At 36.2% G+C, this 22,582-nt stretch overlaps 3 protein-coding genes across 6 annotated transcripts in view; 2 read left to right on the top strand and 1 right to left on the bottom strand.

The window, feature by feature from the left end:
- Window positions 1–363: 363 nt before the first annotated feature.
- gdpd1 (glycerophosphodiester phosphodiesterase domain containing 1) lies at window positions 364–9,021 on the bottom strand. Its single transcript, XM_065281445.2, has 10 exons — window positions 8,511–9,021; window positions 8,001–8,043; window positions 5,049–5,184; window positions 3,685–3,730; window positions 3,441–3,562; window positions 3,181–3,270; window positions 2,965–3,098; window positions 2,594–2,653; window positions 2,277–2,328; window positions 364–2,131 (listed from the first exon to the last, which is right to left on the bottom strand). The coding sequence occupies exons 1-10, from the start codon at window positions 8,644–8,646 to the stop codon at window positions 1,994–1,996; spliced, it is 957 nt and encodes a 318-aa protein (XP_065137517.1). The 5' UTR covers window positions 8,647–9,021; the 3' UTR covers window positions 364–1,993.
- On the top strand, window positions 8,311–13,291 carry tmem120ab (transmembrane protein 120Ab). Of its 4 annotated transcripts, none has more exons than XM_065281441.2 (13): window positions 8,311–8,476; window positions 9,568–9,695; window positions 10,540–10,658; window positions 10,767–10,883; window positions 10,976–11,035; window positions 11,593–11,688; window positions 11,771–11,860; window positions 11,930–11,995; window positions 12,178–12,239; window positions 12,356–12,448; window positions 12,563–12,627; window positions 12,785–12,853; window positions 12,975–13,291. In XM_065281441.2, the coding sequence occupies exons 2-13, from the start codon at window positions 9,627–9,629 to the stop codon at window positions 13,083–13,085; spliced, it is 1,017 nt and encodes a 338-aa protein (XP_065137513.1). In that variant the 5' UTR covers window positions 8,311–8,476; window positions 9,568–9,626; the 3' UTR covers window positions 13,086–13,291. The 4 variants fall into 4 exon arrangements, with proteins under 4 accessions (XP_065137513.1, XP_065137512.1, XP_065137511.1 ...); XM_065281440.2 differs by having other exon boundaries at window positions 8,459–8,596; XM_065281439.2 differs by lacking the exon at window positions 8,311–8,476 and adding an exon at window positions 9,311–9,487.
- A 166-nt stretch (window positions 13,292–13,457) lies between these two features.
- tyw1 (tRNA-yW synthesizing protein 1 homolog (S. cerevisiae)) overlaps window positions 13,458–22,582 on the top strand; it is an 85,532-nt gene continuing 76,407 nt past the window's right edge. The window contains exons 1-7 of the mRNA XM_065281426.1: window positions 13,458–13,656; window positions 14,258–14,388; window positions 14,505–14,639; window positions 14,746–14,847; window positions 17,361–17,555; window positions 17,635–17,913; window positions 19,847–19,966. Of these exons, the coding sequence (XP_065137498.1) occupies window positions 13,575–13,656; window positions 14,258–14,388; window positions 14,505–14,639; window positions 14,746–14,847; window positions 17,361–17,555; window positions 17,635–17,913; window positions 19,847–19,966 (1,044 nt within the window). The 5' untranslated portion in view covers window positions 13,458–13,574. The remainder of the gene's footprint in view (window positions 13,657–14,257; window positions 14,389–14,504; window positions 14,640–14,745; window positions 14,848–17,360; window positions 17,556–17,634; window positions 17,914–19,846; window positions 19,967–22,582) is intronic.

Below are 22,582 nucleotides of genomic sequence, written 5' to 3' on the forward strand. Positions count from 1 at the left end.
AGTAACGCACATATTTTACAAATTATATATTGCCTTGGTTATTATTAAACATTTTATGCATTATCGTAGATCGCCCTCTTGTGGTCAAGCCTAATATATTTGTGATTTCTGAAGGGTTTCACCACGGCCCTTTAAAATGTATGTTCGACTTTATGCAGCGCTTGAAGAACTGTTAGCCGAATGACGTCAAAGTACCGCGAGAACGAGTCGAAATTAGCCTTCTCCGTACAGTTTCTCGAATTGCTCTCGCGGTACTTTGACGTCATCCGCCTGTCGTTTCCTGTGTTGCCGTATGAGGTCGCACAATCCGACTATCTTTGAGATCACATGAACACAAAATAACAACACAAAGAAGCAAATGAATCTAGTTTCACTCTTAATATATTTTATGGCAGCATATTTACAAATTCAAACAGAACTGTGCTGCTTAAATTCAGAGGCAAAACCATATCACTTTTGTCATAACTGAATAACAGTACAATCAAACAAAACACTGGGTTCATACACAACCAGTGAAGCTTCTCTAGATATAAATAATAGTGATTTATAAAAAAAATGAATAAAATTGCAAAATTACACACAAAAAAGTTCCAATGAGTTTCACCATACACAAAGTTCACAAACATTTTATAATTTCAATAAGTTGCTATCATGTCCAGCATTCTACAGCAATTCTTCAAGAATTAAGCAAATTCACGCCTTTCTTTCAGATATGGCAACACAACAGCTGAACACTCAACATTGATTGATTATCCAGAGTGCCAGTATTTGTGACCCAGACAAACTGCAATGTTACATCCTTCCTCAAAGTGTCAAACATACTAAAATATATACTACCAGTAGCAAATTTGGATACACTTTACTAAATATGCATTTCTTGTGATTATAAATGCTTATATTTGTAGACATTGATTGTGCTTACAAATGAATTTCATTCATTTTTAAATAATTGGAAAGTTGTCTGATTTTCTTGCACTCCAGTTTATGGAAACTTCATCGATAGTTTAGATTTAGGATGGCTATTTTGAATAGGCTAAAATAAAAGAATATAAGTTTAGTTGTGGTTAACATTTTTTGGTCACAGTTCTTATGCTTTTCTTTTGTTTTTAAAAGTTTTGATACAAAATGAGTGTCTGAACTTGCAACTGGCATTAAAAACAACATAACTGTCTGAAGTTTGTAGTCACAACATACATTGAGATACAATGATAATAACACAGTTTGTTGATTTGGAAAACAGCAAAAACAAAATACACGTGTCAAATAAAACCAGATTATTGCAGTAAACATTAACAATCTGTTTTACTGCTGTCTGAATATTGGTCTCTTGAATGATCCCACAATATTTTCACTGCTTTGGTAAAACATCAGTAGCTTCAGTCTTGACAATTAACTCAAACAGTCATTCACGTGTAAACTTCACAGAAATGTCATCATAACATTCACAATATCACACTAAGATTTATAACTTATCACAACCATAAAACTTCAACTTTTGTGGACCATCTGTATCACTACAGACAAGTTAAAGATACAATCAGATTTCATGATGTGCTTTACAGGAATTCCAAAAATGAAAATGTTGTAATGATTTACATACACTTGTGTCATTTCAAACCTATTTCTTTTAATATAAATCTTTTAAAAATATACTTGTTGCCTTTATTCTTGCAATTACAACAAATTGGGAGTTCACAGGGACTTGAAAAGGATGCACAAACACAATAAAAGTATCATAAAAGTATCATAACTTCAAGAGTGACTAGTACATAACTTAAAATCTATTTTACTTTATACAGGTTTGAAATGACATGACGGTGAGTAAATGATGACAATTTTCATTTTTGGGTGAACTATCCCTTTACAGTTGCTCTTATTGCTGAAGAAAGCAGAACTTATAGCTGCCACTACTTCTACACTCATTCACATAAACAACGCAATGTTTTCAGTACTTATGAGGCCAAAGATCAGCGAAAAACATATTGATCAAGTCTTATTTAAAGTTGGTACAGTAGTTGTTTTTCTCCATGAACTCCTTCAGCTTGGTGGGATAGTCTGTCATAATTCCTGTAGCTCCAAGGTCAAAGGCACGTTTAAAGTCCTCCTCGTCGTTCAACACCCAAACATACACCTGTGGTTTGGATGGGGAAAAAACAACAGCAATGACACACGATGACATTCCGGTCAAGAGTGAAATTCCATACAAAGCTCCTGGCATCTGCTCAATCACATCATACGGTTACCCATAAAGCATATTGTGTGTGAGTTAAATCTACCTGTATTCCTCTGCTTGTCAGATGATCAAACAGAGCTTTTCTCATGAGAAGCCTGAAAATACATCCACATTTTCAATTATAACATTATGGCAAGTCATATTTTTTATGTCAACACATCTGAATATGATGAGGGTTGAGCTTCAAGCGATCATTTACTCTTGTGTAAATACAATTATGCCTGTTTGCATATATATCTTAGTCAAGGGTCACACCAAGCAAACAACATTTCCAACATTCCTATAAGAAACACAAACTGTGAAAGTAAACATTTGGGTGAAAGGTGTGCGAGACCTGTGTGTGCATTTACATATACTCACGTGTCTGCCAGCCATGTTATGAAACGTTGGCTTCTTGTCTGGAGCTCAGGGTCTCGAAGTCTACAAGACATGCAAAAATCATTTTAACTTTTCAGATGTTTAACAAAATAGCTATTGGAATAGCTGAGATTATTACAAGTTCATTTAACATATTGTTAGCAGAGATGAAAACCGTAACTTTGATGATTTTGATGATTCTGATATCAGTTGCACTAAACAAGTATTGTTCCTTAATAAACAAGCATATTATAGTCATTTTCTCGCAAATGAATCTACCCTGTCTCACTGCATGTTTGGAAAAAGAGCTGTAGGATATCCAACTACTTTAAGGCCATATGGAATATTATACACTTTGAACAAGTATTCCTCACTTGGAAATGATGGACGGCATGGGGATCTCCAGGAACTGCTCTTTGAGTGGGACGAAGGGCAAAAGTCCCGTGTAGAAAAGTCCCAATAACAGCAGCACTCTTTGCAAACTGAACAAGACTGGGATTTGTGGATTCTAAATAGGAAAAACAAAACATTGTATAAACAATTATTTGCAATGTAGTTCACAATGGCTTGCGAATCAATATTGATTTTACCTCTTTGTAACATTTCTTTACAATTTCATTGCTGGAGTTTCCCCAAACGGTCAGATGCTCCCTGTTGTACTGAATGACCATCTCAGACACCTGACGGAAAAGGTAAAACTCAATCAGCTGAACGATCTGCTTCTGGCAGACACGTCCTGCTGACTGTGAATAATTTTAGCATTGAGAAACAGCTGCACAGACAGGAATCAAGGGAGTGAAACAAGAGTGGGACAACAGGACCCACATATCTCTCACATACACACACATACCTTCTTGATAAGCGTGTCATTGTTGACCTTGATGTCAATGTTTACAGGGGTGTTTGGGAAAGAATCAAACACGTCTTTTAGCAAAGGGATGCATTTGTCATCTCCACCTTCACAGAAGCACTCTGAAATATATGAATGTAAAACATTTGTACAAACTTACCTTTAAATGCATACATTAGTATCACATTAGAAATCAGTTTGATTATTAATACAATCATATTTGTTGTTGAACATTAACACTCACCTCGCTTGAAAGTCACACCAAGCTTACAAAGGTAAGGTGGAAGATCCTAAAAAAAAAAAAAACAGACGTTCTTCACACAAACAGGTTTTTGTAACACTGACTTTACTTTCACACTGGCATTTTGGTTATATGCCAACTACTAGAGGTGTGACGAGATCTCGTACCACAAAATCTCTCAATATTTTAAGACAAATGTTAAAGATGAAGTGGATTTAAACGCTGTTTGTAAGCAAGCGTGTTTTTAATGTAAAGTGAAAGTAAAATAACAATCGCCAGGATGTCGGCGCCCTCTTTAGACATTTGTTATAATGCATAATGTTGGTTTTTATGTTGGACATTTCACAAGACTTTTTAATGAGCAAAATAAATCTTTAGTACATTATATGAAGTTCTAGTTCAAAATACCATATAGAAAATGTATTATATCATGTTAAAATTGCCACTTTGTAGGTGTGAGCAAAAATGTGCCAGCTTTGGGTGTGTGTCCTTTAAAATGCAAATGAGCTGATCTCTGCACTAAATGACAGTGCCATGGTTGGATTAAGTGCAGATTAAGGGGCGGTATTATCCCCTTCTGACATCACAAGGGGAGCCAAATTTCAATGACCTATTTTTTCACATGCTTGAAGAGAATGGTTTATCAAAACTAAGTTACTGGGTTGATCTTTTACACATTTTCTAGGTTGATAGAAGCACTGGGGACCCAATTATAGAACTTAAACATGGAAAAAGTCAGATTTTTATGATATGTCCCCTTTAATGTTTTTGTTGAATTAAACCATGTGTTAACTTGGTTTTGATACTGTAGCTGAACCAATTATTATTGCCTCAGCATTATGTGTCATTTTAAAGGTTATTGCTCAAAAATATAAAATTACTTCATTACCAATTTCCAAAATAATAAAACAGTCCTAGATTTGTTAAAACATTTCAAAATTATGTGTTTTTAGTTGAATAAAAGAGTATTTTCCATTCCAGCCTGATCTCACGAGAATTGATAGATATTTTGCAATAATTTAAAGTTTGTATAATTCGTATGAAGTTAATCGTGCACAAATAAACGTTTATCATAAAAACCATAACAAAACCCCACCCTTTACCCAAACGTCACAAGGGCAAAGGCAAATCATACAAAAATGTATGAATGTGCATGTACAAATTAATATGAATTAGCCACCACGTAAAATATGTACGAATTGCCATGAGATAGCATTGTCCATTCATATATTTTATAAATGAAGATTTCTAAAAATCTTGTTCTCGTGAATTCAATCTCATGTCTCATGGAGTAAATGTCTCATCACACCCGTACCAACTACAAATATTTGAAAGTGTTCGATGATGTTTGAAGTCGCTCCACTCACAGCATAAGCCACATCAGAGATGTATGCATTCATCCCAGTCGACCTCTTCAGGTTGGAATCATGTAGTACAACCACCTGCTCATCTCTGGTCAAATGACAGTCCAATTCCAACATGTCAGTGCCTAGTTTGACAGCGCTGAGTGGGGTGAAGGCAAATGAGTTAAGATGAGTTAATACAGTGTCTGTTTAATTGTCTCATTAACTTGTTAAGACGATGTTCTTAGTATGTGCTTAAGAAAAGGTGTGTGACCCGCAAATCAGATGCAGTGATCAAATCAACAGAAAATGGCCTGAGATTATTTATGATTAATTTATGATTCAACACAGTTACATATTTAATGTGAATATCACTTAATAATGGGATGATTTCACTAGTTCCAGATTAAAATTTGATCTGTCGTAACTGAAAACCTAAAATATCTCAGTGCCATTTTTTTGTGTCAAGATGATGCACACCAGTAATGCATTTTGTAAGGCAAGTCCACTTGCAGTTCTCACGGACACGCGTTTTATCAACTGGCTATCCTCCAGACATGAGGAACCACGTCTTATTTCATTTCGGTCATGTGGTGTGTGTGTCCGCTCGCGGTGTGAAGCGCGTCTGCGCTATAATCAGAGATGTTTTATCAACTGGCTAGTTACCTCCAGACAGTGACGGTCCGGACCACGTCTTTCTCATTTTGGCTGTGAGGCGCGTATCCCCGCTCGCAGTGTGATTCGCGTACGCGCTATTCTCCGAGATGCACTTGACGGCCTTTTGTGCAGCAATCTTTTTTTTGATGACCTAGTTAAGGCGGTAGGGTTTCCAAGCTTAGGCGGGCCACCTTAACTGAAATATGTTGCGGGAATCCCTGAAATTCTTTCAAAAATAACTTCGAGCACACATGTCAGTTTTCTGAAAAGTGTTCATTGACACGTACACGTGTATATATGGTGTAAAGAGAAGCTCAAGCCCACGTAAGCCAATCACAATCCCGAAAACAGCAACGAATCACTTCCTGTTCCTCTTTTGAACAAGGTCGCACTTTTGACGTAGGTGCGAGCTCTGGCGCATACTTTGACGTTGGCTGCCTAAACATCAGTTTCTCTCAGTTTACATGCAACCGTGTAACCAAAGATTTTCCAAATCTCCACTCTGGCCGGAGTTTTTAGAAAGAATCTGTTTTAGAGGCGAGTTCTCCGTTTGCGTGTAAACGAAGGGAAATGTCTCCGTTTTTCAAAATAACGATGTACGTGTAAACAGGGCCTCAGCTTTTCAAGCACCAATGTGTGCTTCAGCCAATCAGATCGCCTTCTGCAAATAACCTAGTACGAGCATGTGTTGCGGCCCCAGTGATTGGCTGTTGGCTACGCTTCAGACAAGCCTTCCGTCAACTGGGGCACGTTCAATCTCACACCGGTGTGCAACGTTTTGCTACGGTTTCCGGGTCTAACGACATGTTTCCTGGAAACGGTGTGCAACGGAATGCAACAGGTTTTAGAGGCGTTTTCTCTTGTTTGGTGGGTGTGTCAAAAATGTCTGGCCAATCAGCGGCAAGATGTAAATAAACCACGCGGTACTAAAGGGACAGCTCGCTCAAGGGTTCAAGTTGGAATGTTGTCTTTCATTCTGAAGGTCAGTGACTGTAACATCGAGGGTATTTACAGTATTAAACACACATTTATAATGATTTCATCAGGCTTCAGAAACATTTAAAAAAGAAAACAAAGCATGGCCTCTCAGCTACCGTAGTTGCAACTCTTGCGTCATCACAACAGGGTGTTCAACGCATCACTGTTTCTGTTTAATCAACGTTTTGTCGGGGCTGAACGCAGCCCTGTTAAAGCTTTTGCCCCATCAAGTCATGAGATATGCGAGAACCAATGAGATTCAACGTTATCGACGTGCTTCCATGTTTGAATCTACAATGCTGATTTTACAATAACCTCTACAATGATATGCAACTTATATTTATGAAGCATTTTCTCTCCCAAATTGATTGCTCTTTTTCCAGTAGTGTCATTTGGATTACTTTAATGATGGATGTACAGTTATGTGCTTTTTAGAGCTTCACAACACTGACCACCATTCAACATCTCAGGTGTGCAAAGAATGTGTCTGTGAAGTTTCAGCTGAAAATAACCAACAGATCATTTATTATAGCATGTCCAAAATGCCCCTATTTGGGTGGGAGCAAAAACGTGTACCGGTACCTTTAAGCTACTGCCCTCACTCCTACCAACAGACTAGGCATGGGCCGGTTACCGGTTTCAAGGTATACCGAGGTTTAAAACAGTCAAGGTTTCAAAACCACTAAAATGTTCTGTGATACCGTCTCCAAGGTATGAGCTGTGTTTATACAAAATTCATTAAATCATGAAGTCATGTGATTGATTTGATGTTTACATTTAATATATATTACGAAAATATTATATATGTTTTGAAAGCATATTATAATTTAAAGACTTTATTGTACCTGGCATTTGAAAATAACACATTTTAGTGTTGCAATGGCAATACCGCAACACCGTGAAACCGTGGTATTTTTGCTAAAGGTTATCATACCGCCAGAATCTTATACCGGCCCATGCCTACAACAGACAGCGAGCGCTTTCGGGTTAAAATAGATTGGATTCCTGTAAATACAGCCCGAGACAATAGTATATTTAGCCGCATTAACGATACAACATGCTAACAAACGCATTTTTGGGTAAAATTAACCAGTCAGTCAGTCAGTCAGTGGCTGTGGGCGGGGCTTTGTTAGTGTGACATCACATTGCTAAGAGAATCAAAACAGCAATGTCCAATGAGACTGCTTTGGTTTAATGGGGGTTAAAAAAGAAGGAGTGGGTAGATTTGTTTCATTGTAGGGTGGTTTTGTGATATATATATATGGGATGGGATAATCATGTAAAAATTATGGGATAGTTTCATTTTACAGTAATCTGTTTCTCAAATACAGTGAAACTCACTGCTTGAAAGCTGCCATTGTGTTCTCCAAGTTTTCACCAGCACCTGTAGATGAAGAAAAATGTTTAAGGAAAGAAAGTATATTTTTGTCATTTCAAACAGTACTTTCATACACTCATAAGAACACCAGTCAATTACATTTATACGGTGAAAATCTGTATAATATAACACTCTGCTATATCGTAGGGTTCACAGTCCACACACCAATATATCTAGTCAATTATCCGAAGTATTTGAACTTTGACCAAAGTGAAACAGAGATATTGCTGTCTTGTAAATAAAATCTATTATTACAATAAGGAAAACCACTGATTATGCAATATACAGGCCGCAAATTTGCAATCCAGTATTTTGTTCATTTCTAGCTGACAGCATTGCTGGGTGCCAATGACAGCCATTCATTAATTTGACGTACACACCCCACATAAAGAAAGACTGACGGAACACACCCTGAATTCAACACGAGACAACCGTGAAGGTAAGTGAATAGGATTGAAAGAAAAGCACGTTACCTCCGCGGTGTGAGATGTGTTTGCTGCAGAAAGCCGTTCTTTTTCTCCGATGAAGCAGAGACGGACACTTCAGCAATAACGCGGAGGTAAGCACGTACCCGGTCACGGTGGATAAAACATAAACCACAGTGCTCATTTTTACACGTATGTGCCGGATAAATCCAGAACAAAGCAACGGAGTCCGGTAAAATGACTAAATAACTACAAGTTCATTGACAAGTGGCATCAAATGCGACAGTCTCTGGGTGCTGGAGTAAACACACCGGCCGGTTTCTTCATCGAGCACCGCTGGCCATCCACAGCACTGTATCGGCGATCAGAAAACAAACGAGGGAATCTTAAAAAGCTTTGAATGCAATATCCATGGAATTAAATCCTGCTTTTGTTGCACCGTCATGATTTTCACTGAAAACCCACCCATGGGCTTGCAGTCCAATGTTTCTTGACAGGCCATCCCCCCGCGGACAAAGTATGGTTACCGCTCCAGTCAATATTATTACCGCGGTCGCAAAAATGCGCATGCGTTAAATAAAAATAACCTGCAAGTGAACGCAAGAGGATGCTGGTGGACAAATTTCTTGAACGTGTCAGATCCATTGAAATAAAAGGACAGAAACCAAAATAAATACAATTCGCTGGCTTTTATGTATAAAATTAGATGCATGTTTGAGGTGCTTTAATTTAAAAACACCTTGTCCTGTTTCATTTAAACATATATTGGTGACATTGTTTTGTCTTAAGATGCACACCTGTAGTGGTTTTTGTAAGGTGTGTTTGTAAAAATAATTAATTAATTTATAAGTCAGGATTCTTAGGGCAGCTGTAAATATGTGGCCCTTCCTATAAAGTTTTTGCAATCAAGTGTGTCATAGGTCAGCCAGGTTGGTCTGTCAAAGTTCACTACAAAGTTCAATTCTGTCTATTGCAATTCTTTAGTAAGATATACATAGAAGATTGACAAGCGAAATGCCTCAAAAGTAAAGCTTTTTTAAGTAAGCTGTTTTTATTTGCAATACTTATTAAGATATTCTTGTGATTGCATTTCTCCTGCATTCAGGTGTTGGTATCTAAGAAAGAGGAACCCGATTAGTTGACACTTATAAAGTTATTGTATAGATGTCGACAGCACTTGCAACAGCTCTTCAAGAATGGGATATTCGGGAGAAAGAACTGCAGCAGATTCAGGTAGGATCTTATCGTTTGTAGACGTGACTTTATCGTGCATCTATTAAAAGTGGATTTGTGACCTTATATTTAAATGATCTTACACGTTGGGCCAAAAAGAGACGAACTCAGCCGTTGGGCTAAATTTACCCAGGAAATTTACAGCTGACCCAACAATGGATTAAAACAACACAGCATTTTGGGTTGAAACAACCCAGTATATAGGTTAAAGGTCACCTAATGTGAGAAATAGACTTTTATATGTTGTTTGAACATAATTGTGTATCATCCGTGTACACAACCCTCCTGTAAACCTGTCCACTCCTTTTATTTTTTAAATCCCCATAAAACCTCAAAAGTCTCATGAGACAAGTGTTGCAGTTTTCGGAGCAAACTGATGTCACTTTGCAAAGGCTCCGCCCACAACCGTCCAGAGACCAGAGTTAGGTCATAATTTCTATTTTAAATCTTCTTTACATGAGTAATTATCTCATGTTCATTATGAACAATTAAGCAAGATAATTGTATTATTAAAAACAATGTATGTGTTTGGTATAGATAACAAGGGAGGAAAGCAGCTCATTTAAAGAGACAGACCCAAAAATGGTCCCTTCCAACATGGTATAATAAATTACCTATAGGGTATTGGACATGAAACGTCACAGGGACATTTTAGGGACACGTGAGACTGATAATACATATTGAAAAATTTACATATTGGGTGACGTTTAAATTACAACCAAACAAGTTGGGATTGTCTCTTTTCGACCCAGCGTTGAGGTTGAAAATAACCCAGCATTTTTGTATGTGTATAAGCAGAATATCCAATAACTTTTCTTTTGAAACGAAACATTGCTGTGTCCAGGAGACCCATCGACTTTACATACAGAAGTTAGATGAAGTCTCTAAACTTCAAAAGAACTTTGCTGCCTCCATCGCTCGACAGAGGAAAAATATAAAGGACTTATCCAAGACATTGAAAAAGTGGGTAACTTGTTTTTCTAGTTTAAAGTACTCGTACTAGTTTGTTTTAGGCTTTACCAACTGCAATGTTTACTTTTATCATGAATGCTTTTTGTCACTTAATTATAGAGTCAATAAAGGTCTGACAGAAGAGGAGAAGAATGCTGTGGAAAAGGTCAAAAGTCACATTCAGGATATGCCGACCATTTTAAATCAAATGGAAGCATTTCTTCCAAAGGAAAATGGGTATTGGGAGATTACTATTTTTATATTTTAGGATGTGGATATAAGCTTTGTAATAAAATGGTATGTTTGTTATTTTTTCCTCTCTTTTCAAGGCTCTATCTTACCCTTGTCCTTGGAAACGTGAATGTCAACCTTCTGAGCAAAGAATCCAAGTAAGCATTTATAAAACATGAAAAGTATTTTACTGTATACTTTGCCCTATTCTGTACATGAAAATATGTTTGAAATAGGTTATAAAAATCGGTTATGTTTGGATAAATCTTGTTCTTTTTATTTCTCCATTACACTAAATATCTAAACGTCTAGTAAAAAAATAAAAGGAGTGTGGTTTTTAGAATATGGCATATAGATTTAAGTATAAACCTCAAAACATCTTGTTGTATTTTTGCTTAAATTGGAGCATTTTGTTTCTTACTCTTAGAGTGTAAGAAACAAACAAACAAAAAACTTGTTTTAAGGAAGTTTACATCTTAAATCTTAAATAAAAATGGTACAAAAGCTTATTTTAAGAATATTTTTCCCTTATATAAACCTAATATGTACAATGGGTCTGTGAAGTACTAATGTATACATTTGAGAAACTAATATGCACGTGTATTTTTTTTTTTTTTAATTGTACATTATGGAATAACAAGAACTTGCTAACCCTTCTCTTTTAGTTTATATTTTATACTGCATATTTAATACTTTTAATATTTTTTTACTGCAGAGCTGAGTACAAAGATGAGTATGAAAAGTTCAAACTATGTGTGACATTGATTATGTTCCTGTTGACCTTCTTGTGTCGCTTCTTCATCAACTACAGGTAAGACTGAATTCATGCAGGGCTGTCTGGCAGGGCTCGCATTGTCAGATTTTATGTGTCTGCTTCTGTTGTTTGACTGCAGAGTTGTGGATGCGCTTCTGAACTTCGTGTTGGTGTGGTACTATTGCACCCTAACAATTCGTGAGAGCATACTCATCAGCAATGGCTCCAGGTCAGATCTGTTAAAACGATATGACAATACAAGCTTGCGATCATAAAATTAATCTGCATACTTTTTCAGGATTAAGGGCTGGTGGGTTTTCCATCACTATATTTCCACCTTTCTATCTGGGGTAATGTTGACCTGGTAAGTAGTGTCAAACTATTTATTCCATATAAGTTATGTTTATATACAGTACAGCACAATATTGAATGGCTTATAAGCTCTGATATATACAGTCTTTTAAATGGCATTTGCTGAACTGAATTCTGGGAAACATCAATTGCTACAATTAGTTTACCCTCATACTAGAATTCCTATGTATTTAGGCCTGATGGTGAAATGTATCAGTCATACAGGAACCAGTTCCTGGCCTATTCTTTGTATCAGAGTAAGTAATAAACTTTATATGCTATCTTATGCATCTGCCATGGCAGAAAAAGCACAATGGCAGGACTGCACATGATATTTAATGGCTTTAGAGGCAATGTCTGATTTTTCACCCAGGCTTTGTGCAGCTTCTTCAGTACTACTATCAAAGTGGATGTCTCTACAGACTTAAAGCACTAGGAGAAAGACACAATTTGGATCTAACTGTCGGTGAGTATGTGAGTTACAAAAAAATTAAAAAGCATTTATACCAATAGGGTGTGCATAAACATTTTTATGGCAAATGACATTTATAATAAATAAAACCTGTTTTTGTTTACACAGAGGGATTTCAGTCGTGGATGTGGCGTGGATTGACCTTTCTCCTTCCGTTTCTCTTCCTGGGTCAAGTGAGTTTTCTCCTTTCTTGATACTTTCAATACAAGCATATATGTACTATTTGTCATGGGTGACTTTTTGAAGAATCAAGCTTTAACTTTTTACAGCATACATGCAATGGCATATGAATTTTATATGGTTAATATTTAAATGTTGAATGTGTTACAGTTTTGGCAGTTTTGGAATAGTATAACTTTGTTTAGAATGGCTCAGCTCCCAGAGTGTAAGGAGTGGCAGGTAAGTGTCGCTTTACTAGATCTTTTTATTGCATATAGGTAATACATTTTTTATTAAATATGTACGACTCAACGTTTGAAAGTAATAACATTTTTGCTTTTACCTCTGCACTACTTTCCAGGTGTCCATGTGTGGTTTTTGCTTTCTGGTTCTGTTTACTGGAAACTTTTTAACCACTCTTGCAGTTGTTCGTCACAAGCTCAAGAATGATGAGAAGATCAAGAGGCTGTGATTTTTTTCCCACTAGTTTTTAAACAGAGAATGTATTTCAGTTTAGTTCATTATGTTGTACTTTTATCGTGTTATATTTATAAATATTGCTAAATAAAAGTTGTAATTGCATTTTTAATAAGTAATCAAATAAAATTATTATTTTATATAATAATGTTATTTACATAGATTTAACACAATACAATACAAATTTAAAAACAATGTACGAACCCCTTTCATAAACTCATTATATTTCAAAACAAAGTGTGTGTTAATTTTTGTTCATTTATCGAACTCTTACTATTATTATTATTATTATACATATATTCAAACATTTAATTATTTAAGTACCCACGTGGAGCGTGACCTGAAGTGACCTCATTTTCCCAGCATTCCTATCATAACAACATGGCGGCGTCCATCGAGATGCACCCGTAAAGTTAGCTTGTTGTATAGTTCGCATAAGATCCATAACTTTCTATTGTTGTAGATTTATAAAAAAAGTGCTGGCATGTTTGATAAACTACAGACGATGTTGTTTTTAGCGACGTTGTCGAGTTTGATGTATTGTGCAGTCGGTTGTGAGGTCTCAGGTGAGTTTATTCCTGCACGCGTGACTGATCACTAGCAGATACCATAGCGAAGAGACACAATTATTTAGTAGTTATATTAAAATGATATACGATGGTATAAATCTATATTAACATTCACACATATTTGCACAACAACCGCGTAACACGAGACAGGTAATGAGGCTGCGTCTTGAAACCTAGTGAGCGCCCTATCTAGGCAGGTTTTTGGGGCATGAAAGGCGCCTCGTGCTTTATAGTTTAACGATATTTAAAGTAAAATGTACGTTACGGCCCTCTTTACAGCTACGATCGCTAGTTATTTAATATACCGCACATTTTCCTTCTGATAAAAATAACCATGCAAACTATTGTTTACCTATATTATTGTTTAGCTGTTTACCATAAGGACCAATACAAAATTCTCTAGTTCAGAAGGATTTTTAAAGGCGTTTAATTGGTTCCAATCTGCCAGATGACATCTCATTAATATAAGTTATATTACCAGCAGACCCTATAATAGTTTCCATTAAATCAATACAGTTCTTATTATATCACTGTTTCGTTTCTAATGTTTTTTTTTTTCATGTTTAGTTTGGGTTAACTGTATTATTTATTTTCACAGATGCTTTAAGTGACATTTGGGGCTACACTGAGCCTTACCTGCTGGCTGTATGGCAAAACAGGTTATATTTGTATACTGCTGCTGCTGTTCTCATAGGAGTCTGGTTTACTGTGAATGTAGCCTTCAAAAAGGTAGCGTGTCTGTTTAGTCTCTACGTTGTTCATTACATTCATAACTTACGTCTTTGCTCCTGACCTCTTTTTAGTGTCCAATGTCCATTATGAAATAATGCATTGTTGTTTTATAGAAGAAACCGATCCAGCCTGTAAATCCATTGCCTCAAAGATCTGAGAGAAAGAAGGAACTGTCATCTGAAACAGAGAAAGTTATTCATGTTGCTGGGGTCAGAATATTTTATGGATCCCAGACTGCGACAGCGAAGGTTGGATATTAAAATGTTACAGTGCCAAAACCTTAAACAACCCTTTGACACCTTTAGTAAAACCCTATGCAAATATCTGATGTGGTTGTAAATGTTACATTTCTAGGGGTTTGCAAGAGAGCTTGCTGAAGATGTCACGGGTCAAGGGTTTGAGTGTGAGATCACCGATATGAAAGATTATGATCCAGATGACCGTCTAGCAGAAGAGGTGAGCACAGCATGTTTTGGGAGGACCAGTTTTAGCATTACAATGTCAAGCACTGTATGTTGAGCAGCGGATGCATGCACAGTCAAGTGGCAGCAAGTTTGGCAGGAGCATGACAGAGGAAAAAGAGCTCAACAAAGTTGTATAACAAAAAGCTTGTTGTTAATAATCAGTTTATTTCTGATTTAATATAAGCGCGTTTGTTATTGTAGGACTTTTTTTAGGAAGTAAACGCTTTTCGTCGTACTATGAAGTGAGATGATAAGCTTAAGTCTCTGCTCGTTCTCCATCCTTGTGTATTCAGCAGCCAAATACCCAGAATTGCCACCGTGTCTTTCTCATAGCTGCATTGTTTTCAGGATGTCTTGATTTTAAATGATAAATAAAACTTGTAGGGGTGGTTTCCCGGACAGGAATTAGACTAGTCCTAGACTCAAATAAATATTAGAGCTGTCCAAACTGATAACAACTTGCACTGACATATCTTCAAATACACCAGTAGCCTCTGTTTTGCCTCAAAATGCACACAAGTAATGTTTTTAGTAAGACATGTCTGTTAAAACTATTTAAGGCCTAGTCCTGGTTTAATATAATCCCTGTCCGGGAAACCACCCCGTAGTGTTGTATGTTTTTGCATCGTTTTCGGGACATTTTAAAATGCTTACCATGTGCTGCATTTGCGCACTGACTCTGCTCTGGTTGCTATTTGATCACGACATCAAAGACCTCATTGTTCAGTAAAATGTATTTTATTTATAATAAATAGTCTTTTCACTTGTTTGGTTGCTGAAGAACCATTGCATCCATAGTGTCCTCATGAATGTAGAAATTGTTTAAATTTATAATGTAAACCGCTAGATCTGTTATTGTTTTTTGATGGGAAATGTCACTGGGATTACTGGGAGCACTGGAGGTTTTGGTTGTAAAACTTGCTATCAAGAAGTCTTAGACTTTTTGGGGATAATAACATTTCATCTTTCATCCACACTTTAGCTACTTAGACCAAAAGAACGTTGTTATTTCTAACAAATATAAAGAAATGCAGTTTAATTAATGAATAAATGCAACAAATAAACAATCATTGTTATAATACATTTAAAATATACTGATCTTAAGTAAATAACATGTTTCTGTCTGGTCAATTTTTTATTATTTAGCTTTTTTCTCCAAATATAACAAAACACAGACAAAAGACACCCAAAGTAAAATAACAATAAAAAAGTATAAATAAAAATAAACTAATAAATAACAATAGTTATAATACATAAAATGTATAGTCATTTCAAGTAGATGAAAACTATTCTGTTTGAACAATATTATTTTTATTACTGTATTATAGTTTTTTTTTTTTTTTGCAGTACAGTAATGAAAATTTAGAGGCAACAAGGGCTTAAAGGAATAGTCAATTTTCTTTAAAAAAAAAAAATCCAGATAATGTACTCACCACCATTTCATCCAAAATGTTGATGTCTTTCTTTGTTCAGTCAGAGGAAATAGTTTTTTTGAGGAAAACATTCCAGGATTTTTCTCATTTTAATGGACACAACACTTAACAGTTTTTTTCAACTGAGTTTCATATATGTAACACATGACCTTTCTACGTCACTACGCAATAACGTGAGGTCGTGCTGGTTCGTCACACAGCCGGAAGAAGAGAAGTTGTGGTTTAAAAGGGTTTTTTTTGTCAAAAATGACAATCGTTTTGCTAGATAAGACCCTCATGCCTCGTTTGGGATCGTTTAGAGTCCTTTGAAACTCCGTTGAAAAAACTGTTAAGTGTTAACTGTTGGTGTCCATTAAAATGAAAAAAAAATGGAATGTTTTCCTCAAAAAACATAATTTCTTCACGACTGAACAAAGAAAGACATCAACATTTTTTTAAGAAAATTGACTAATTCTTTAACTCCCATTAAAATAACATCACATTGCAAAAAATTATAAATGTCCAATTTTACAATTTAAAATTTCCTTTGGTGTGTAAGTGTGTATTAGTTATATGTTACCGATATGGAAAAGGTACAAGTTATTATTTCCAACATAAATTTATTTTCTTGGACTACAACAAACACAAGGATTGTAGGCAACATTTTAATTCCTAGGCTTGTTTACTGGGACAAGACCGACATTATCATCGTTCCTCCAGCTTCTGAAATACAGCTTGTAAGTTAACTCGGCATTGCACTTTTTCAAACATGGTAATGAGCGTCACATTTCTGGCTATCGTCAGAGGTATTCAGGCAATCACAATGTAGGTTAGCTGGCCAATGAGGGACACAGCGCTTTTCAATAATCGATAAACTTTGTAAAAAATCTGAGCATTTAAGGAAGACAGGAATATCTGGATCTACAGTAATGTATGGTATATGTAAAATAATGTGGTTTTTGAACCATAAACCACGCAAACATTGTATTATACCAAATACACAAAATAACATAAAAGGTGCTCTTTAAAAAAATCTATTATAAACCTATAAAACATCTTTACATGCTCACATATCAAAATCTTTTTCCTTTAGTGTTCAAGCAAGATGATCTGTGTGTTTCTGGTGGCCACATATACTGATGGACAGCCCACTGAGAGCGCTGAATGGTTTTGTAAATGGCTGGAGGAAGCGTCCACTGACTTTCGCTATGGCAAAACCTACCTGAAGGGAATGAGATATGCCGTTTTCGGCCTAGGCAACTCTGTTTACGTTGGCCATTATAACACGGTGAGGCATCGTTATTCTTTTATTAATTTCACTCCTCTTCTGTAGCATCACCATTACTCTTACTGTTTTGTGTATTCAGGTGAGTAAGAACATAGATAAGTGGTTATGGATGCTGAGCGCCGCCCGGATCATGACCAGAGGGGAAGGCGATTGCAACGTGGTGAAGAGTCGAAACGGCAGCATCCAGGCGGATTTCCAAGCCTGGAAAACGAAGTTCCTGAGCCGTCTGCTGGCCTTGGCTAGGGGTGAAAAGAAAGTTTGCTCAGGGAAGTGCAAGAAGGAAAAATGCAAAAATAAGAAGAAACATAAGGAGGAGGCAGAGGACGATCACTCGCTCGCCCAGAAGAACAGCTCAGAGGTAAGCCGGCTCCCTCTCTCTGATCTCTTTGAACACAGGTATTCATGGTTACCATTCTCAATGCACTAGCGGTGAGCAGATTGTTCTATGGTTCACTCATGTAAATGGGATCTGAACAGCAGGGGTGACATTATAGACCCAAGAATAAAATTTGTTCTTGTAGATGTGCTCTTTTATGAAAGATTTTTATGAGATTAAAATGAGCTATTTACTTGCACAAATGCATGGATTATTAAGCATAACTCATCAGTGCACAGTGTTTTATTCAATATTTTTATAATCAAATCGAAATGCATTTACATTAGCCTGGTTTTCTTTAAACATTTGCGCAAAACTTTTGCAGTATTTTCTAAATGTCGATGAAAACTGTTGTGAAATGATAGTGTTTCCTTTTACGTTTTAGTCAGATAACATTGGTTATTTTGTAAAAAGTAATTTCAAAACGCATAGCGTTGTAATGTTCGACTTCATTTGGCGCTGGAAGGAACAAGGGATGTAACAATTAATCATGTGTCCCATTAAAAATGCCTGTCTGAAATCGATTCTGAATCGCAAGGCTGAGATTCTTTGTTTCATTCACAGCTTGTGTGTGTACTATGGCATTTGGTCAGTAGGAAATCCTTATTCATCTAAAATCATTAGGAGTCGGAGTCGTTTATAACGTGCATTTAAAAAAGCAACACTCGTTTAATAAAAATCATTCAAAATTTTCTTTATTATCATGAAAATACCTGAAACAATTTGAAGAACAGCGATATAAATATTCCTGTAGACATTTCCTGTAATGCGTTTGTAATGCTACTTCTTCTGTGGCACAAAGGGAGTTTCTGCACGAGAGCGCCCCCTGGCTTTTGGATTTGCCGGGATTTCACCATAATTCATTAAAATTCATTCATTGAGAAAACGCGCATTTGCACGGTTACACTCCTACAAGGATTGACGTGCGGATGAAATCAAAATACTGCAAGAGCGATTTGAAATCATACTGAGCAGGTTTTTTTGTTGTTATGTGCTGTCCTCATACCAAACATACTGAACCATAAAGAGTGATCATGTGACTTCGAATTGCACTAAAGCCCACATCATCCAAACGTAAAAACGTTTTTTTGCGATATGCAGGTTTTTTTGTATTTCCTGTGGCTGCTTTTTTTATTTGCTCGTCAATAGAAGGGTCATGGAAAGGTGTCTTTATTTACCTATCTATGCTTTTATTCAAAGAGACTTACAAACTGAGAGAGCATTTGTAACTTTTCTCTGCCTGTAAAACACATTTTCTTATCTTCTGTTGTTATTAACTCTTTTCCCGCCATTGACGAGTTATTTTGTCAATTAAGAGAAAACAGTTCCCTGCCAATGACGTTTTCCTGACGTGATTTACCATAATGTGTATATCTGCACTGTAAAAAACTTTGCTGCCTTAAGATTTTTTGTTAAATCAACTCAGATTTTCAAGTCATGTCAACAGAAATTAGTTGTCACAACTTATAAAAATAGTTGAGAAAAGTCAACTTAAATTTATAAGTTATAACAACTCACCTGTAGTTATAACAACTCATCTCTAGTCAAGATAAATAATAGTAAGTTGAAATGACTTGTAAATCCGAGTTGATTCAACAAAAATTGAATTGAAAAGGCAGCAAGTATTTTTTTACAGTGTGGTGGGGTGAACAGATGATGGATATTTAGTAATAAATAATAATTAGTAAATGTAAGCTGTTATTAAGCAACATGTCATCTGTCAAACTGTCTTAACCTCCACAAACACAGCCAAATCATGATACAGAGATTGTAGAGTTCCAGTGCTGTGATAGTAAAACTCACTCCTGAAATGTTTTGGATCAAATTACAAGAATCAGACTTTGAGGCTTTATGTTTAATCGTCTTCTCTAGGCCTTTTCTTAGGTGAAACCCTAAAGCTTTGTCTACTCCTCAGGAGGAGCTGATGGAGTCCAGCAGTGATGATGAATCCTCAGGTGAAGAAGAGCATTCTCACGGCTCGGTCATTGACATGGAGGACCTTGGGAATGTGATGAACAGCATGAAGAAAGCCAAGGTAAAACTAGTAATCGCACATTCTGTGGTGGTTAAAAGTAGAAGTCCACTGTGTGCTTTTCTTTCAAAATATCTTCTTTTGTGTTCAACAAAATAAAGCAATGTGTGAATGCAATGTAAGTTGCTTTGCATAAAAGTGTCTGCCAAATACAAAACAATACAAATGCTGGAGTAGAAACTTGGAATATATTTGCAAGCTTTTGTTCCTTTTGCATTTATACAGACATTGTCACAATCAACCATCTAAAAGTTTACAAAAATGAAACAACAGCATATTAGTTTGTAATGACACAAGGTCAAGATTATGGCTGTGTAAATGGGTTGCAATGCATTCAATTTACTAATTCAATTGTATGGGTTGCGATACTGTGAATTGCAGCAATATTTTGGGATGTTTATTAATTTAGGAATATAATAGGATATTATTTTAGGAAAGTTGTCTTTGAGAACACACCACCATATGCAAACCTTAGCAAAATTTAGAGAAAAGTTTAGAGATGAGAAGAATGCCAACTAGTGGACGGGATGTAAACTCAAAATGAAATGACTGCCATGAATCTTGCATTACGATTATCGAATCGATACATTATTGCCCCCCAAATTTTTTTACATCCCTAGTCAGTATGATGAATGAATTCTCATTTTTTGTGTGAACTGTTCCTTTAAGAGGGCAGAGTTCTGTATAGACAGAAGTATTGTGTCCATTGAAAGAGACTGAGTGGCAGATGGTTTACTGCAGCAGACAGCAGCTCCAGCAGGCACTGCAAGGACTTGCGTAACCATGAACTGTGATCACTGACGCCCACTCTACAGGCCTGTGTGCAGGAGTGATTCATGAGACAAATCTCTACATACACACATGTACCCGCTATATCGCATCCTCATCTGAACAGTGAAGGCTGTGAGTGAAAAAACAGAGTGACAACCCATTTTAATCCAGTAAGAGCCCTTTATAAACAATTTCAGGATCAGATACGTGTTTAACTGGTTTTAAAAAATAGATTTGGAGCTCAAGCGATCAGCTATTTGCATCGTTTCAAATATGCAGATCAAAGAAGATCCCAGACAGTTACATTTTTTGTAAACCATCTGTTGAGAGCTCATTACAGGAGAGAGCAAGTTTGTGATCCTGCCCAGTCTGAAGTCGCATGGAAATATTTATAGCAATAGCCAAGACTAAATTGTAAGGGTCAAAATTATCTATTTTTCTTTAGTGCCTAAAATCATTAGAATATTAAAGGAATATTCAATTTTCTTAAAAGAAAAATCCAGATAATTTACTCACCACCATGTCATCCAAAATGTTGATGTCTTTCTTTGTTCAGTCGAGAAGAAATTATGTTTTTTGAGGAAAACATTGCAGGATTTTTCTCATTTTAATGGACTTTAATAGAGCCCAACTTTTAACACTTAAATCAACACGTAACAGTTTTTTTCAATGGAGCTCAAAGGACTCTAAACGATCCCAAACGAGGCATAAGGGTCTTATCTAGCGATTGTCATTTTTGTCAAGAAAAATAAAAAATATGCACTTTTAAACCACAACTTTTCGTCTAGGTCCGGTCCACCGTGACCTAACATAAATGCGTAGTGACGTAGGGAGGTCACGTGTTACATATATAAAACGCACATTTGCGGACCATTGTAAACAATAAACTGACACAAAGACATTAATTAGTATCATTCCACATACAACAACATAGGAACGGTCCTCTTTCAATACACTTGTAAACACTGGGGCGGAGTTTCGCGTTGGTCCTCTGTGACCTCTTGACTTCATGACGTATTACGTGGGGTCACGCTGGCGCATCACGACCGGATCTAGATAAGAAGTTGTGGTTTAAAAGTGCATATTTTTTATTTTTCTTGTCAAAAATGACAATCGTTTCGCTAGATAAGACCCTTATGCCTCTTTTGGGATCGTTTAGAGTCCTTTGAAACTCCGTTGAAAAAAACTGTTAAGTGTTGAGTTAAGTATTAAATGTTGGGCTCTATTAAAGTCCATTAAAATGTGAAAAATCCTGCAATGTTTTCCTCAAAAAACATAATTTCTTCTCGACTGAACAAAGAAAGACATTAACATTTTGGATGACATGGTGGTGAGTAAATTATCTGGATTTTTCTTTTAAGAAAATGGAATATTCCTTTTAGTAAAGATCAGATGTTCCATGAAGATGTATATTTTAAATTTCTTACCATAAATATATCAAAACTTTTTTTGTGAGTGGGTGCAGTTGCTTAGGACTTTATTTGGAAGACTTTAAATGCGATTTTCTCAATATTTTGATTTTTTTTGCACCCTCAGATTTCAGATTTTCAAAAAGTTGTATCTCGGCCAAATGTTGTCCTATTCTAACAAACCATACAGCAATGAGAAGATCTAAAGCCACATCAAAGTATATTGCTGTCACATAAATAATCTGATTGCTATAGAGAAACATGTAGTCTGACTGCATGTTTATACATATATTCATAGATATAGAAGAATGAGAGAAGCCCAGTAAGGCACTATATTTGTAAAACTGGGTTGAAACAACATAAGTTAAGGACTGTAGGTCTGACAGAGATGGATTTTATGCCTTTCAACAAGTACCCCAAAAGCTAATAAATGAACGGC

This window comes from Paramisgurnus dabryanus, chromosome 8, assembly GCF_030506205.2.
Source record: "Paramisgurnus dabryanus chromosome 8, PD_genome_1.1, whole genome shotgun sequence".
NCBI classification, from domain to species: domain Eukaryota; kingdom Metazoa; phylum Chordata; class Actinopteri; order Cypriniformes; family Cobitidae; genus Paramisgurnus; species Paramisgurnus dabryanus.

What these genes read in the sequence shown, in the direction of transcription:
- gdpd1 (XM_065281445.2), bottom strand. Translation starts at nt 8,646, where the DNA reads ATGAGCACTGTGGTTTATGTTTTATCCACCGTGACCGGGTACGTGCTT. An exon ending in ATGACACGCTTATCAAGAAG is followed by an intron (nt 3,271 to 3,440) that starts GTATGTGTGTGT and finishes CTTTTCCGTCAG; the next exon opens with GTGTCTGAGATGGTCATTCA. An exon ending in ATGCCGTCCATCATTTCCAA is followed by an intron (nt 2,654 to 2,964) that starts GTGAGGAATACT and finishes CATGTCTTGTAG; the next exon opens with ACTTCGAGACCCTGAGCTCC.
- tmem120ab (XM_065281441.2), top strand. Translation starts at nt 9,627, where the DNA reads ATGTCGACAGCACTTGCAACAGCTCTTCAAGAATGGGATATTCGGGAG. An exon ending in TCTGGGGTAATGTTGACCTG is followed by an intron (nt 11,996 to 12,177) that starts GTAAGTAGTGTC and finishes CTATGTATTTAG; the next exon opens with GCCTGATGGTGAAATGTATC. An exon ending in GGCCTATTCTTTGTATCAGA is followed by an intron (nt 12,240 to 12,355) that starts GTAAGTAATAAA and finishes TTTTTCACCCAG; the next exon opens with GCTTTGTGCAGCTTCTTCAG.